Source organism: Leuciscus leuciscus (genome assembly GCF_965113295.1).
Source record: "Leuciscus leuciscus genome assembly, chromosome: 9".
Lineage (NCBI taxonomy): Eukaryota > Metazoa > Chordata > Actinopteri > Cypriniformes > Leuciscidae > Leuciscus > Leuciscus leuciscus.
In genome coordinates, this window is record NC_138733.1 from 19,506,330 (window position 1) to 19,518,818 (window position 12,489).

At 37.8% G+C, this 12,489-nt stretch overlaps 1 protein-coding gene across 3 annotated transcripts in view; it reads left to right on the top strand.

Moving 5' to 3' along the window:
• The window catches only part of arhgef12a (Rho guanine nucleotide exchange factor (GEF) 12a), a 45,966-nt gene extending 34,502 nt beyond the window's left edge, over positions 1 to 11,464 (top strand). For 2 of the 3 annotated variants that reach the window (XM_082179372.1, XM_082179374.1), the window contains 13 exons: positions 2,312 to 2,426; positions 3,747 to 3,847; positions 4,257 to 4,334; positions 4,852 to 4,927; positions 5,007 to 5,174; positions 5,256 to 5,343; positions 5,437 to 5,514; positions 7,418 to 7,497; positions 7,585 to 7,770; positions 8,914 to 9,114; positions 9,256 to 9,476; positions 10,510 to 10,585; positions 10,702 to 11,464. In XM_082179372.1, the coding sequence (XP_082035498.1) occupies positions 2,312 to 2,426; positions 3,747 to 3,847; positions 4,257 to 4,334; positions 4,852 to 4,927; positions 5,007 to 5,174; positions 5,256 to 5,343; positions 5,437 to 5,514; positions 7,418 to 7,497; positions 7,585 to 7,770; positions 8,914 to 9,114; positions 9,256 to 9,476; positions 10,510 to 10,585; positions 10,702 to 10,712 (1,479 nt within the window). In that variant the 3' untranslated portion in view covers positions 10,713 to 11,464. The remainder of the gene's footprint in view (positions 1 to 2,311; positions 2,427 to 3,746; positions 3,848 to 4,256; positions 4,335 to 4,851; positions 4,928 to 5,006; positions 5,175 to 5,255; positions 5,344 to 5,436; positions 5,515 to 7,417; positions 7,498 to 7,584; positions 7,771 to 8,913; positions 9,115 to 9,255; positions 9,477 to 10,509; positions 10,586 to 10,701) is intronic. The other variant, XM_082179373.1, reaches the window with a different exon arrangement.
• The last annotated feature ends 1,025 nt before the right edge of the window (positions 11,465 to 12,489 follow it).

Genomic DNA, 12,489 nt, shown 5'->3' on the forward strand with positions numbered 1-12,489 from the left:
AATGACAGCCCTACTAATTTTAAACAAATAGCGGATTCACTCGTTTGATGCAGCGTTACAGCAGAAGAGATGCTTTATCTATATATCTAATCTCTGAATTGTTAATAGTATCAGCTTTGTCTGACAGCCTAAAACATCAGTGATAACGGAAGACAATAGACATTTTGTTTAATTGAAGCTACATTTGTAAGGATATACTGTAGGATTTGCCTATCTTGAAGATAAGAGGCCGTAGGCCAATGTAGTTGCTCAGAGTCTCTCTCGAGTGTTGAAAGCTTGTGATTTTCTCTGTACTGTTTTCATCATGTGGCAGAAGTGGATGCTGGGAACACAAAGAGTAAGACTTGAGATTTAACAAGCTTTCCACATATACTGCGTTTCATGAAATCAAGGGCACTAATCTCTCCATTGAGAAAACTAGAGTGTAAGCATTAAAACAAAGGTGTAATAAAAATGTCATATCTGTTGTTATGCTCTTTGTGCTTTGGAGGTGTATATTCGAGAAAATACAGCTTTTTCACGTTTTAATGAAGCAGTTTACCCAAAATTGTCATTATGTACTCAACATGTTTTTTCTAGTCCATTTGACTGCTTTGAAAAGGAGATAGTTTAGAGAATGTTCATGCTGCTTTTTTTCATGCAATGAAAATGAATGGTGACAAATGAGAGCAACGGTGTGGGGGAATATTTTCAGTGTATATATATACAGTACATACATACACATACATACATACATACATACAATTAGTTTATATACTATTATTGTATTCATTAATATTTGGAATTTGCTAATTTTTATATTTCCAGTTCAATTGTATGTTTCTATTTAGCTTTAATTTATTTTTATTGCTGTTCTCTATTAGTAATTTTAGTATTTAAAATGGTCACACTTTAGATTAAGGTCCAATTCTCACGGTTAACTAACTATTAACTACAACTTTTGCCTCAAACTCAATTAATTCCCTTATCAGTAGTTAGTAAGGTGGTTGTTAAGTTTAGCTATTAGGTAGTATTAAGGGATGTAGAAAATGGTCATGAAGAATAAGGCATTAATATGTGTTTTATAAGTACTAACATGCGTATCCTAGTAGTGTGTAATTCTAATAAGCAACAAGTTAATAGCGATAATTGAACCCTAGACTAAAGTGTGACCTTTCAAATTAAAACATGTTTCAGTTAGTTACCAATGCAACATTTCTAAAGCCCCTGATATACTCACGACGAAGTTCTTTTTCGTTCTTCGTTTAGGGGTAAAACGAAGTTCAAAATACATGACCAGCGATACTGTTGCTGTACATCTGACGCCACCCACACTGCTGAGAACAGCGTTTAGATGAATATGGAAATATGTGCTGCTCGCTTTCTTCTCAGTAACAAAATAAACACAACAAAATTGAGAAAATACATACACAGCACTTTATACAATAGAATGCTTCAAATCAAGCCGCTTTACCGTATTAAACATGAAAAACAGTGTCAGTGTCTCGTTTCATCAGAAGTACAACTTTATTTTCTACTATAAAGCAGCTCTCCAGTGTGTTCTGCGCACACCTACTTATAACGTGATCGCCACAGATCAATGGTTGTACAAAGGTGATTAACAATCGAAGCAAACTTTTCCAGAAAGCTGTTTCGAGCTCCCAAAGCGAACTCCAAACGAATTTCGTTTTGACTTGATTTTGTTTGAAATTACACAAGATCAATTTCGCTTCAAGTGTATCAGGGCCTTAAGTTTTATTTAAATGTAAATTTTGTATCTAATATTTATATATTGTTCTACTTCAGCTTTATTTTAATTAAAACTATTTAAATAGCCTTAGTGGAAACTGTTTTATAGCCTTGGTTAACTATAACAACACTGGTACAGAAAACAGCATCATGAATATTTTGCCTAGCGTCTCCTCTTGTCATCTACGGAAGAAAGTAAGTTAATACAGGTTTGAACAACATCAGATTGAATAAATGATGACAGTATAGTCATTTTTGATTTAACTATGCCTCTGATGGACGACATGAAGATGTTTGAGTGAGACTATGAGTGAGGAGACGGTATATTTACATATTTCCGAGATGTTTTTGTGCTCAACATAAAAATCAGTGATTCAAGTTCTATACCTTGCTGACAGATCACTTGTATTGTGACTTGCAGAGGATTACTTGGGTAAAAAAAATCCACTGAAGTGTATTATTCATGATGTTGGAGACTCTTGATAACAAGGAGATATGCAAAAGATTAGGGAGGATTTTGTTGTGGATTTGCATGTACTGTTGTCCTCAATTTCTTGTTTGATTGTCTCTGCACTGTTTGCAGGAGGCTGAAAGCAATCGCCTGTGTCGACGACTACAGCTAAAGGACATCATTCCTGCAGAGATGCAGAGGTTCACCAAGTACCCCTTACTGATGGACAACATTGCCAAGTACACAGGTATCCTCTTCCTTCATTAACCACCGTCTCCAATAGTCTATTTGATATAAATGAAAGTAAAATGAACACTTATTTTACACGATACTTACTCGAAAAAATATTTTAAAACAAAATTAACAAAGCTGTTTGATTGATCAGCCTGGATAGTATATCACTCATCTCAGTGGCTATGTTTGAGATTGACATTCATGTTTACTAACAAGAATGCCTCCTGTGCACTTAACAGGCGTTTTCTCTCGTTCTCAAACTCTTGTTTTCTTCATTTTTCCATAACCCGTGAGCGGTTGTCAGTCCTAACAGCAGTTATTCACTGAAATAAATGATTCTTGATGCTTTCACCTCATGCCGTAGGCATGTCAGTGATGTGACAGGATCACCCAAACCCACTCAAAATTCAGTTGTGAGTCCTTAAAATTTTAAGGAAGTCGCTTCAGTCATTAAATGCAGTTGACCATCTCAAGACAACCATTATCAACATCGATGATTGGTTCCTTACGGTACATTGTCATTTTCTACGCTTTTTTATTTTCCATCATATTTTCCGCAAGTCAAGTCACCTTCATTTATATAGCGCTTTTAACAATATGGACTGTTTCAAAGCAGCTTTACAGTGATAATAGGAAATTAAAGTAACAGAGATTGTTTTGGCTTTACAGCAGCTCTAGAATAAAGTTATTGTCCAACTAAAGTTAGTTTTGATCGATTCACTTTTGTGCAAAGATCATTAGTTATTAACTTAACTTATTAGTTAACACGACACCGTTCTTACAGAAAACCCTTAACGCACTCCGGCCCGCTCATTCGCACAACAGTGCCTGGTGGCTCGAGAACGCAAACCTTGAAATGGGTTCCAAGATGCAAGCTTTGAAGGAAATATATATATATATCACACACACACACACACACACACACACACATATATATATTTCCCATCACCCCACAGACCCCATCACCACCTTGCGGTCTCTACACAACTGCGTTTTGGATGCAAAACATTAGTAAATTTGAGCTATGCCAGCTCTTAAATCCCTATTATTATTCCAGGAGGAAATACACTTTCAAATTGTCTCTCACATTATTTGGCAGACGCGTTAAATTGTGGCTCTTGGCATTGTCAGAGGCAGGCAATACATGTAAAGTATAACTAGCGATTAAGGAGGGGATGATTCTCCTTATATTCATCTGAGCTTGGCAATAGTCTCAGTGGTGGGCACTAGAGGAAATAGAGGGCACTTGGCTGGCCAGGATGTTCTTAAAGAATTGATTAGTCTCTTCTTGAAATGTGCGTGCATGTACGTTATGTATCTTTCTTACCGACAGATGAGTCAGAGGAGAAAGTCAAAGTGAGACGAGCAGCCGAATGCTGTCGACAGATTCTCAACCACGTCAACCAGTCTGTGAAGGAGTCCGAGAATAAACAGGTAAGCAGTTCGATCGAGCTACCTCTCTCTCAGCAGACAGCCCAAGGAAGGCAGATTTTATAGCCTGAGGTCCGCTCAGAGGAAGGACTGGAAAACCAAAACTTAATGAATGTCAATACCCATCTATAGGTTGAACGCATCGGAGTCCTCTTACATCAGCCCTGAAACTGCTCTTAGAGTAGAAACAGGGATCTAACTTTCTGTATACTGTTGGAGATTATTAATAAGGAAATTCATTAAAAAGAATCCCAGCTTGGAAAATCTAATATTTTCCAACGTCTACAGTGTATTTCTAAAAGATTGCAATTCTCAAGGTTTTTTTTTTTTTTTGGTCTAAAATCAGCATCATAAAAGGTCAGCCAATGTTAATTGATTCTGCAGCATAAATAAATATGTTTATGTCCCACAGAGACTGGAAGACTATCAGAGACGGCTGGACCTCTCTTCCCTCAAGCAGAGCGAGAACCCCATGATCTCTGAGTTTAAGGTAAGTACTAATCATACAAATTATTCTAGGATCATTCCTGGAGAACTGTATTTGAGGAAGAGAGAATAGTAGGTTATTCCACCTGTTTTAGTTGTCATGCAACTTGAGGAACTGAAATCAAGTTGTGTTAAAGCATTTATTCAGACAGAAAAAATATATTTTTTTCTTGGCATGTCTGATCCATTTAGTATAAAAAAAAAATCTTGAAACTTTGAGATTTTTACAAATTCAATCCAAACCCCATTCATATATAGTTTGAAATCATCAGGTGAACACCGGTTCACTATGTAGTAACTAATCTAGATACAGGGGACATTTACTATCCTGTCTGAAAATATGAATCCAGTTTTAAAATGTCAATGTAATCAATCAATCGGTCAGTCCACATAAGGATCAGATTTTTAAAGCAAATCTAAATGGGGTGTTCAAACCCTAAATGGGTGTGAAAAAAAACTAGTAAGTCCTTTCTAGTAACAACTGGGATTTTAAGGATGCAAGTTCATTTATTTTCACACAGAACCTGGATCTCACTAAACGAAAGATGGTCCATGAGGGTCCTCTGTCCTGGAAGATTAACAAAGACAAAACTATTGGTAAGCCACTGCTCTTAAACGTCCCAAGAGCTGGTTTCTGAGGATTGTATAATAACACTGGTGTCTGTTTTTGTGTCAGAGCTATATACTTTACTCCTGGAAGACATCCTGGTGCTGCTGCAGAAGCAGGACGAGCGTCTTATTCTCAGGTGTCACAGTAAGAACCTCGCAGGAACGGCTGACACGAAACATATATTCAGTCCCATCATCAAGCTCAGCACTGTGCTGGTGCGCTCGGTGGCGACAGGTGAGCGTCTGCATTCTCATTTGTCAAACATGTATATTTGAAGAATTAATCCTTATAGGTTTCCTTTATTTCCCCAAACAGATAACAGATCATTTTTTGTGATCTCCATGTCCAAAAACGGAGCTCAGATCTATGAGCTGATGGCCCAAACAGTGTCCGAGCAGAGAATGTAAGTTGTGGCCACTTCTTTCCCTCTGATTTTTCTGAAAGCCATGACTTTCTCGTTTATAGAGATGAGTTTATTCTCTGTCTTTTATATCAGGTGGCAAGAGCAGATCGCTCAGAGGGCAGAAGTTACGAACGCCAAACCCCACAGCGTCATTCCTTTGCCTCAGCACGAGTGAGTCCCTCACTACTTTCTACTGATCTCTGCTTAGTTAACATTACTAAAGTGTTTGTACTTACGGGCCTACGGCATGAGCTGCGTCGCTTTACTGCCATTCCCTTGTAAAGTGTCCATTGGACTAGTGCTGATAGGCGATGATATCGTGAATCAGCGATAGCAAGAGATACCGTCAAAAGCATCAGCTATCTGCGATATCAAGAGGATTTGGCATTTCCGATTATTGTATTCATTATTATTATTATCAAATATTTCAATTATTTTCCCCCGGCATAATTTCAAAGCGCAGCACCGCATAACCGACGCACTGTGAGGATAATAAAAGATTAGATAGATTAACTTGCTCCTCATTGAAAATGTTTGAAAAACATTTAGGTCTATTATACAATGAATTATATAATTAAAACTGTATAGTATCAGTCTATAATAGGTCCAAACACAGCAATAATCAGTCATCAATGAAAATTAAGAGCAACTTTAATTTTGGTTTCTAATACAATGCTAAATCAGAAATATGTACAATATGTGTGTACAATAACATTACGATGTCCAGCAATTGATTTAAATAGTACATAGGGTTTAATTTGTCGTTTAATGAGATCTAATATATGTTATTAGTGGCGAGAATTTTTACGTGAATAAATGCATAGATCCGACTTATTTACATGTGTAATCTAATGGTCTAGTGGTAGAACTTTTGCCAAGCGTGTCAGAGGTTCGGGATTCTAATCCGCACTCGTATAGTTTTTTTTCTTTTCTCATCAAAACCGAATATGTTCATCGGTGGTTGTATATCAAGCAGGGACGCGTTTGTGTGCATTTTGTTTTGTGATTTCACCAGAACGATTAGCGAGGCTCCGCAACGGATTGAAGCGCGCGTCCGTGTGAAGACTGTGCGCGAGCCACAGAGAACAGTGTATCCGCACCACTGATGGCAGCGGCAACGAGCACTTTGATCACTTGATTTAAAAAAACAATGCAATTTCAGCACTAGATCGCCTCTTATTTAACAAACAAACTAAATGAATGCTTTGCTAGTTAACTAGAGATGTTTTATTTATTTGTATTGGTACATCCGTGCCGCGAGATGTTTTAAAAAGTGGTGGGGACATGTCCCACCCGCAAATTACGCCTATGGGTTTGAGACTTTTTCACCAGCATAACTCTCGTGCAAAGTTTGCACATTGCTCGTGTGATATCCACTGGCTCGCCTTAAAAAGGAAATATTTCCAATCGCGACGTGATTGACAAGTCCATCTTTGCTTGCAAAATGATGGACAATAATTCACATTTTGTGCCCATCATTTTCTGTGATAATAATTAAATAATAAAATAAATGCTTAAAAAGTAAAATAATGATGAGTAAATATGCCCAATAAAAAAAAAACTGACAATATTGTGTATCAGCGATTCCACACGCTACGAGTATCACCCAATGTGCGAAGAATTATGTGATCCGTATATTTTTGGCCTACTGTTTAATGAATACTACGAATTGGAGCATACTGTTTTTAGGTACTTTTTTAGCACTTCTAGTATATAACAAACTTTCTTGGGTTCAAGTTTGTTATAGTGGAAATTACATTACAACGTGACGTTGTAATTTTTGATACATTTGCACCTAAATATTAAAATGGTTTATGATAATTCTTGATAATTCTTTGTTTAGATTATCATAGTTATGATTATCATAGTATATTAGATTATCCATTATACATGGTTATATATAATGGAATTTTGTACAACAGTTTTATGTTGGATTTTCATAGTTTTAAGATTTAAAGTCTGGGACTGGGACAAGAATAACAATAAAATATAAACACACAAGGCATATAAAAAAAAGTAGCAACTATAAATGATAAAGGCATGTAGCTTACATAACCATTCAACTGTGTTCTAGTGGCGACAGAGACGGTGTTGAGTTAAGCAAGTTCAGCAAAGGCTCTGAACGAATCTCCACAGGAAGCATCCAGTCCGCAGGTAGCTGTGCATGTACAAACGCTTCTCTGATTGTAAAAGTGTTGATTGCCACCATACTCAACTCGAGCCTTTATCATCTGTCCTCAGAGAAAGACAGTGAATTTTCACCCTCGGCAGCCCTGCGGGACTGTGTCCCGGACGCCAACCCTGGGGAAGAGGACCAGGTCCCAAGAGCTGGCAGGGATGGCTCGTATCTAGACTCCGTACTCTTGAACGGCAGGGACGCAGACTCTCTATCCTGTTCATCTAAAGCAGACGAGGCCCTTAAAACCTGTAAGACTCCATTTGAACTGCATTAGCTTACGTACATATCACTTTCTTATCATGTTTTATCTTTGGAAATTATAAACATGGAATCATTTACATAATAGTGAATTGTGCTTGCCAAACATCTTACCAATGCCAGATACCATGAGTTAAGGCTACTGTGACCATTTGTTTTGGCTTCTTCTCAGCATTGAGAGGCTGTTGTCTGTGTGCCTGCCAACTCAAGAAAAATGACAATTCAGCCTCTATTGATTAAAACAACTCCAGAAAAGGCTTATTTATTTTCCAAGTGTCTTTTAATTAGTTTAGTATCTAACAAATAAAATATCTTCTGTACTTGTGCTTCCTAATGGGAATCACTTCTGCTGAAAACAGCAAATATGTGAACTTAGAAAAGTTTGTTTCAGTGAAGCGTGTACTAACAATGAGCAATAAATTCTCACAGCATATATTAACTTTTGTTAATGTTAGTTAATAAAAATGTCAGTGTTGTTCACAGTGCATTAACTAATGTTTACAGATACAACTTTTTATCTTAAAAATGTATTAGTAAATATTGAGATTAATAAATGCTTTTAAAGTATTGTTCATTGTTGTCATGTTCACTAATATAGTTAACTAATGTTAACAAATGAAACCTTATTTTAAAGTGTTACCAAAAACACACTGAATTCTTTTGTCATCACATAGTCCCTGATAGCCCGGTGTGGCATATTGCATGCTCTAATATTTTCCAATAAAGCCATAGGTGCATATTGCTGTTTATTCCTTTTTTCTTTCTTTCCTTTTTTGTTAAAGGGGTAGTCCATTCCAAAATGTTGATAACCAAACATTTCGGTTCCTATTGACTTAAATAGGACATGAAGTATGGACAAAAAATACAATGAAAGTGAATGGAAACCAAACCGTCTTCATTTCAGGTTGTTTTGTAGTAGTGTATTATTTATTAATATTGAGATTAATAAATGCTTTTAAAGTATTTGAGGTATACGTGTAAAGTATACGTGGTTAAAGAACCACGTTCTTGTTGTAGTTGTATTTGTATTTGTATATGTGCACTGGAAGCTTCAGTACCAAGAAAAATTCCTTGTGGGTGCAAGCACACTTGGCAATAAAGCTCTTTCTGATTAAGGTGATCCTGTTTTTCAGTGGCGGCTCTGAAGCAGGTGCTGGTGACTCAGCTGATGGCTCAGGATGAGGGTGAGCGATTGGGCCGATCGGCTGGCAGTCGTCTCCTCAGGACCACCTCTCTACGCACGCCGGTGGAGCACAGCTCTGCTCGCTCCCCTAGTCGAGCTCAGGACTACACTTCTGGAGACACAGGGTTCTACGAGTGCCCAGAAGACTACGGTGAGTGTTCGACCAAAGAATTTTGCTGTCTTCAGGAAATTCTGGCTTGTACGGAGGGTTATATTAGAAGTGTATAATGGTGTAGTAGTGCACCTGCTCCGACATCCAGGTGACCCGGCTAATTGTAGTTGTGCTTTTTAGCAGCCTACCTGGTTCTGGAGGGGTACGGCGGCTCAGGCGAGAGCAGCACAGATGATGATATTCAGGTCGGGAGAAAGGAGCCGAGTTTAGCCCACAGCTGTGCTGCTGACTCGGGCATCAGTCTCAAGTTCTCCTCGCCCTCCTCAGGCAGCACGTCTCGCCTCAGCAGACAGGTCCTCTCACATCTTCGCTGCCTGCAGGCCAACCTCAACCACCTCAAGGTCTGTCTGCTCTCAACCGTCTCTGAATTTTATCCTTCATGATATATCAAATATTCACAATATACTCATTATTGTTTTGCGATATAAAACATTGTGATCTTGATGATTTTAATACACTTTTCAAGGCCATTAAGTTTCTTATAGTCAGACTAGTTTTGTGACCCTTGTCTTGCGACTTGCTAGTTTCTGGAATCTATTTTTTTTTTTGTCTAATAACTGATCTTAAATTATTGTTTTATTCTGTTATAGATAAACAAAGTATAATATATATTGTGTAGTATTAATAATGACAATACATACTAAATGGTTAAACGCTAATTATTAATAGATATAAATGATAATCAATTTATTGTTGTTATTGATTGATTAAAAGTAATTAACAGTAATTACATTAACAGTCGTGTTTCCTTGTTTGTGAAGGGACGTGAAATCTTCTCTCAACTTTTTGGACCATTCTTTTGACTTATTATTTGGTATATTTCTAACATGCATTCAAATGTGACGCTCAACAAACCTAGCCAGTTCAGATAGTTAATGTGTTCTAGCTCAAGCACACCTGGTGCAACTAACGAAGCCCTTGATTAATTGCATCAGGTGTGCTTGAGACGACACCTGCTTTGCAGATTTGTGCTGTTGTGTGGGATTCTATTTAGGGGGTTGAATAATTTTGAGACTGCAGAAGTCATTAAACATTGCATTTTCATTTTGAGTAAACCAATTTAAACATTTGTGTTGAGCTATTTTAATTACTTTTGTTTGATTTGGTCATTGCAAACAGCTGAAAGTCTGTACATTTTGCCAATAAACCTGATTTGCAATGGGGTTTGAATAATTTTAATTGCAACTGTATAAATATATTTACACACACACACACACACACACACACACACACAACAAATGCTATAAGTTACAAAATATTTTAGTAAATTTGTTTTGTTTTTCTAAAGGCTGAGCTTTATTACCCAGCCCAGAGAGGAGTGAAGTGTGGTTGAGTTAGTAACAATTTGACTAATATCTTTGTAATGTTTTTCAGGAGATGGAAACAAAGTATTATAATCTACTTCGTCAAAGGCCTGTTGGGTCAGCCGCAGATGCCGAAGAAAGCAGAGGTACTGTCAACACATTGACCGCTAAACTTTTTTTTTTTTTTAATCAAACGCTCATTGGCATTGCGTTCTGTTTCAGGATTATTCCATCATTCCTTTCTGACTTCTTCCTCCCACAGATAAGAAATAGAGTGGCAGAAGTTCCCGTCTCCTGTGATGATGGAGGCATCGTTTCTATCTGTAACATGCTCCGCACAAGCCTGTCTTCCTCACTGCTGAACACCTCCAACCAAAAATGAGGGGAATATTCTAACAAGGCCTCTTGCTTCTGTCAGCATTCGTCAATTAGGGAAGACGGACTGTCTCCTCTCAACCTTACCTGTCCCGAGTACATGTCCTCATTCCAGCAAACGTGGGCAGCCCAGTCCTCTCCTTGCCCTGCAGACCTAGCTAGAGAACGGAGAACTTTACCAAATTGTACAAAGCTGTGCTTAAAATATATATGTAAGAAACACAAGTTGAGAGAGGATTTTTTTTTTTTTTAACTAATGTATTAAGTTTTTTTCTTCCTTTTTTAAATCCCAAGATGTATTTATTTTTCTTTTTAGTGTTTTACATGTTTCTCGCATGCTTTTGGCTGTTGACTGTTTTCTCCCCCCACAATTTTTTTTGCGTGGAAGCCCAAGTCTGTGCAGTACATGAAGAGAAGTTTTTGCTCAAGGCCTCTCTCAGTTCCTCCAGCCAGCTGACACTCCTCCCAGAGCCCTGGACTCATTCATTTGCCCCAGAGACCCTCCTGCTGAGATGAAGAGTGGATGGAGCTCAGGCTCTCCTGGTCTGCAGCTAAATTTTGATGACTGCAAAAAGAGAAGGATTACCATCAAAATGGAAAGTGATGCAAAACCTGGAAATAAAGATGCAATGACAAAACCTCTGTACTGATCAATTTTGCTTCATTTTTGGCATTTCTTTTTAAAATACAGGCACTGGATGAGTATAATGAGAACAGGTGCTGGAATTCTCATGAACCAGAATGGTAATTATAGTAGCTTGTCAATCAAAACTACATAAGCATATTGTTTGAAACCAAAAGCCCTGCACTCTTAAAAATAATAGTTCCAAAATGGAGTTTATGAAGTGATGCCATAGAGAAACCAATTTTGCTTCCCAAAATAACCTTTCATTGAACAGATCTTAAAAGAACCATTTTTCTTTTTAAGCACAGTAACATTAGCGAAAGCAGGCACAATTCTGTGGACAAAAAAATCATCCTTTGTTCCAGTAGTGTATATTTTAAATTACATTTTTCCCTTATTCTTGTCAATATTGTATAGATCCTGATGACTTTTGGACATGCCTGTCATGAGACACAAGAGAGCCCATGCCATTTCACAAAGCTGATGTATGCCTTAGCTGGTGGAGACCTGGTCAAGCTGGTCATTATCTGGTCCAAGCTGGTGCTTCTGGTGGACCAACTTGGCATTAGCTGGTGGAGATCTGGTCAAGCTGGTCCACCAGATCAGCCAAGTTGGCCATTACCTGGTCCAAGCTGGTTGTGCTGGTGGACCAGCTTAAACGAGTTTGGACGAGCTACCAGCTTGAGTTGGTTTTTCCAGTGGGTAGCGATGCATAAAACGCAAATTACTCTGGTTTACAAACTAAGCTGCTTTCTGTTGCTCAACATGACAATGGATCCCAATAAACACCAGAAATGAATCAGTTTCGTTTAAAATGAATGATGTCCAGTCGTGTTGTCCAAATCTCTGTTGTGATTGTCCTTTAACATGGGCAAGTGCATCTGGAAAAAATTATCTTATGTAATTTTAGTCAGGAAAACAGACAGTTTAGTAGATTTTTCTCAAGACGGAGCTTTTTAGAATTTCTAAATGGATGGCAAAGAAGGTCAAGTCAAGTTTATTTGTATAGCGCTTTTCACAATACAGATTGTATCAAAGCAGCTTCACAGT